We start from the raw sequence: 5,291 nt of genomic DNA, 5'->3' as shown, positions 1-5,291 counted from the left end.
TATATATATATATATCAAAACCTGGATTTGGTGTTGCGGATTTTTAGAAAACAGTCTCGCTACCTCTACGGGAAGTGATAAGGTTTGCGTACATTTTATCCTCCTCACACCTAACTTGTAAAATTTTACTGGTATGTTGTTGTTATATTAGAATTTACCAAAATGTATGTTAATCTTGTTGTTACAAACATATCATGTGGACAATTAAAATTAAAAAACTGCTAAATTTTTTTTTTAAATAGATTAAAAAGAAAAAAAATAACAAACAAATTGAAAACGAAGAAGTATTATCTTTTTCTTCAATCAAGAATGCTTCCAAAAAACCATTTTAGTGCATGACTTTTTTATCGATAAGTAATTCTTAATTTTCTTAATTCGACATCTATTAGAAATAATCTCTATATTTTACAAAGATACTGGTGATGAGACATCCTCTTCCGACCTCATTTGTAAATTGTAATTATAAAATTATACTGAATATGTTATTATTGTTATATAGATTCATGAGAAGACATTAAAAATCAATTTACAATATAGTATTATCTTTTTTATTTGAATTCTCTTACTGATTTTAATAATATTTTTTTGTTAGTCTTTAGCAAGACAATTTCCCAAGATCAACAAGTTAATGATTTGCAATGTGTTGATCCAATGTAAATGCAGGGAGAAATTTGCCATAGAAAATATTATGATAAATTATATGGTGTATCTTAGTATTAAAAATCCACATTATCCACATAGTTTTTGTCTTTGTGCCTATTATTGTTAAAAGGTTAAAAGTTTATTTGAAATTACAAATGTTAAATTCTATTGTTAAAATTAACATTTGTTTAATCAAATTATATTACAAGGTAGTTTGATGTTCTATGATTAAAAAAAAGTCTTTAATGTATGGGGTAATTTGAATATTATTACGAGTTATTTCAGTATCGAGATGATTGAGAAAATGAATTATTACTAATTATTTATATTTCCAGAATAATTTTAACATAATTTTATTCTTAGATACATTTGAGTTATGATTTCAAAGGCAAAAATATATATGTTAGTTTGTTAATATAAGAATTTTCGTGAAAGATAAGTAAAACTTTACCTTTCTTTTCATCATATAAGATTTGATTATAATCAAATAAAAATAATTTAAAAATAAGTATTTTCTTCGAGTCAAACTTTATATTCACACAACAGTTTGAGTAACGTTTTAAATAAAATAAAATTAAAAAGTAATAAAATCTACATAATTAAAATATAAACCTCACCTAAAACATATTTTGACAAAAAACATTTAATGTTACTTTCCTGAACATTTTATAGGAATAATAAAATGGACTAAATGTAATAACTCTATCTTAACCCAATTAAATTATAAAACTACCCAATTTTTTTTATATGTATAAATATTATAACCATGGCTAGATAATTCATAACATTTTCTCAAAAACACAGACTCAATATATAATCAAAATATAAAAAATGGCAAAAGTTTCAATTTACTACTGTTTTCTTCTTATTATCACATTTTTGTCAGGTTTGTGCATTTACACTCAATTTTTTAAAAGAAAAAAAAATATTTTTGGTTTACATTTTATCTATTTAATTATTAATATTATATCAATTGAAAAGTTAGTACTATCTTTTGGAGATTTATTTATGTTGTTTTTATTACACATATATTATTTTCTTGAGTTGAATTCTTTAATTGATTTTTATTTTTTTTTGTTATATAGTTCTTAACATGACAATTTCTCAAGAGCATCAAATTAAAGATTTGCAATGTGCTACTCCAATTTTCGACATAACATGCAAGGTGGATGAAGATTGTATGCCTAGTTGTAAGGATAAATATAAAGATAGATTCATGAGTGCGGGTTGTATATTAAGTCCAGATAAACCTGATCGTATTTGTCTTTGTGGTTACTATTGTTGAATGTGACCAATAATAAGGGTTTATATAGCCAAAATAATATATTGGGGAATCAATTTAAACAATATAAAATAATAAAAAGGTATATCGTATTTGTCTTTGTTGCTACTATAATTGAGTAAGGGTTCGTATAGCCAAAATAATATAATGGGAAATCGGTTAAAACAATATAAAATAATAAAGACGTTATATGTTATTAAATTATTTATATTTTATAATTAATATGGACAATAAGCAAGGGCGGAGCTACATTGCATACATGGTTAAATAAGTTCATAAGTATATATAATAGATGTCGAACCCCCTTCAGCTATCTATTTCTACAGATTATGAACCCCCTTACTCTGAAAATTTTAACTCCGCCTCTAACTATAAGTGTTTATTTTATATATATATTTAACAAATAACTTATATATTTGTATGATCCAATGCAATTATATTCTTTTTTTTCCATCTCTAGTAAAGGAATTATGACCCAATACAACCATGTTTGATAGAATAGTTATATATATGTAGAGAGAGGTGCTTAATTAGAATAAACAATAATTCGAGTGTTTACATAATAAAATTTATTGACAAGTTTATTTATGGGATTTCGCCAAATCGTTATTATTGAATTGACAGGGATGCTTTGACCTTGTAAACGGAAACAATGAAATTTATGATCTTATTGAACGAAAAATTCGAATATAGAGAACATATCCGATACAATATCATAAAAATTGAAGGATCGGCTTACACCATTTAGAATATTTATTTTAATTGTTAATGGATAATATAAATACTTGATTTTCAAAAGCAAAAAATAAGGTATATAAATTATAGTTTTTTTTAATATAAATCAAACTCTAAAGTTAAATACGAAACAATAAATCTCAAAACCCTAGACCAAAAAAATAAATTAAATTAAAACCACTAAACTAAATCAAAACCTAACAAATCTAATCAAGAGATTCATCAATTTCATCGCCTTCATGAGCCCACTTATAACTTTGCTTGTTTTAATTGGTTTATTAAAAGAAAAAAATCCTTATAGAAGTGATATTGTTATTGAACTTTGTGTTTATTACGTAAAAGTTGTTATTATTATTTATTTTGTTACATAAAAATTATTTTATTTTTTATAAAAGTAAATCTGACAAAATTGGATTAATATTCAAAAGAGAGGTTAATTAGAAAAAGGTTGCAAAAAAAATAATATTTAAGACAAAAAAATAGATATACTGAAGATTAATATGAAATTAGGTGATTACTAAATATATATCGTTACTAATAAGGAGAAGTTGATGGTTTGAGGGCCTTATTTTTTTGGTAATTATTATTATAAGTTTTGTTTAATAAATAATAAATTAGTGTCTTTTTTTTAGTTGATTTCAAAATATTTTTTTTTAAAAAAATTTAAATTTAATTTCCACATGGATACGTTTATACCATAAAAATAAAAAAATATTTTAGTATATATACATAGAGAAAGAGTCTGTGTTTAAAATAAAATTCAAAAATAACTTTGTATTTAAAAAAAATTTGCAGAATTAGCTTAGACTAAGGGGGCGAATTCAGTTTTTTATTTGATTTTATACTATTCGGTTTGAATTTTTCGATTTTTAATTTTAAAAAAGTACTATTCATTTCAAACCAAAATAAATTCGATTTGATTTTTCTTTATTTTTGGTTATTCGATTATGTCAATATTTAATAACATAATCAAAGTTATATTTGTAATTTGACAGTACCTCTCGCTTCCCGAAAAAGAAATCCATAATGTCCTCGGTAGGATTGGCAGCATCCCCCTCAAGGCACGATTCCGAGAAAGAATCTCTTGAAAGAACAAAAATATATCTTTTATATATAAATTACAAGTAAAACTTGAAACATAATTCTTATAACTTATAATTATACCAGTTATAGGTGTCCAAAATAAAATATAAACTTAATTATAATGAAAGACGGACACAAAGAATTAACTCCAACTTAATTTCAAACCTATACATTTTACTTAATATATATATATTTCTATATCTTTTGAGATATTTTTTTTTAAATTGTTAATGGAACAATTAATGTATATAACCTCCTCTTTTTTTTTTTTCAAATTACGTATATAAATTAAAAGACAAAATAATTACATAAAAATCAACAATAGCTAAACTCAACAATAAAACTCAAAACCCTAAGATCAAAAAAAAAATAATTAATTAAAACGACTAAATTAAATAAAACCTAAAAAATCTAATCAAGAGATTCATCAATGTCGTCTCCTTCATAAGCCCACTTATATTCTTCACGATGCATTTTTTCTTCCTCTGGCGTATAATCACTTACGACACCCAATATCTGACGCATAGCATTCAAAGACTTGTTCTTAATTCTATCGGCTATCGTCTGACACAATAAATGTTTTAAATCGCTAATATCAAGATATTTTACCGCAGTTACAAGTTCAAACATGTATTGATAGCTCTTATCCTTTAAAAGTTGCTTATCAAATTCCTTAATTTCTTCTTCGTTTGAATCCGTCTTCCCTCCATGCTTCTTCATGTACTCAATAATTAGAATTAGGTTTTGAGTATTCACATTAGGCAATGGGATGAGGGTATAACCGTCCTCGATAATATATTTTATCGTTCCAGATTGAATCGCAATCGATTCTTCAATCTCAAATTCATCACCATCCGATGATTTCAACGTCAATTTTTTTGAAGCCATTGAAGAATAAAAATTAATTAAATTGTGTAGAGAAAATGTATTTATAGGGGTGATTTTAATTATTTTGGTTTACTACTTACCTTTTTTTAATTGGTTTATAAAAAAATGGAATCCTTATAGAATTTGTATTAATTAATTAATAAAGTTAGGCGGTAGAGTAAAATTTATTCAATAATTCAATTTGGTTTAGGGAACCGAATTTATTGGTTTTGCATAATCAAGTATAACAATAAAACATATTTGAACTTCTATTTACTAAGTAACGTAAAATAATCTTTATATTTTATTGCAATTATTGTTTATTTTTAGGAGTGTTTTTACAAAATAGCTTTTCATAAAAGTGATTTGAAAAAAATAATAATTTGTGTTTGATAAATTCATTTGAAAAGTATTTTTGATAAGCAATTTGTGTTTAACTAATTTTTTTTAAAAAATTGAGAGTCAAATTACGGAAAAGGCAAGTATTAATGTGTTTTTAATATTAAAATTATTTTACATAGAGAAACTATTTTAAATCTAATACATAAACTTTAATTATATTTTTGATTTAATTATTTAAAATATATGTATTCAAATTTTCAATCAATATTATTTACATAGATCAATATTGTTGAAAGTATTGAAAAGAATAATTATTTGTTATTTGTTTCCTTTTTTTTTG

General features: G+C 23.8%; 1 protein-coding gene and 1 long non-coding RNA gene across 2 annotated transcripts; one reads left to right on the top strand and one right to left on the bottom strand.

Annotated features, from left to right (window-relative positions):
- Positions 1-1,441: 1,441 nt before the first annotated feature.
- LOC107004362 lies at positions 1,442-2,035 on the top strand. The gene is made up of 2 exons (XR_001454723.2): positions 1,442-1,528; positions 1,728-2,035. It is a non-coding gene; the product is annotated as an uncharacterized LOC107004362 (long non-coding RNA).
- A 2,093-nt stretch (positions 2,036-4,128) lies between these two features.
- LOC107004372 (SKP1-like protein 11) lies at positions 4,129-4,630 on the bottom strand. Its single transcript, XM_015202580.2, has one exon. The coding sequence runs from the start codon at positions 4,628-4,630 to the stop codon at positions 4,154-4,156; it is 477 nt and encodes a 158-aa protein (XP_015058066.1). The 3' UTR covers positions 4,129-4,153.
- Positions 4,631-5,291: the final 661 nt, after the last annotated feature.

This window comes from Solanum pennellii, chromosome 11, assembly GCF_001406875.1.
Source record: "Solanum pennellii chromosome 11, SPENNV200".
Lineage (NCBI taxonomy): Eukaryota > Viridiplantae > Streptophyta > Magnoliopsida > Solanales > Solanaceae > Solanum > Solanum pennellii.
The sequence above is the reverse complement of the archived record's forward strand: the minus strand, read 5'-3'. Positions and strand labels throughout refer to the sequence as shown.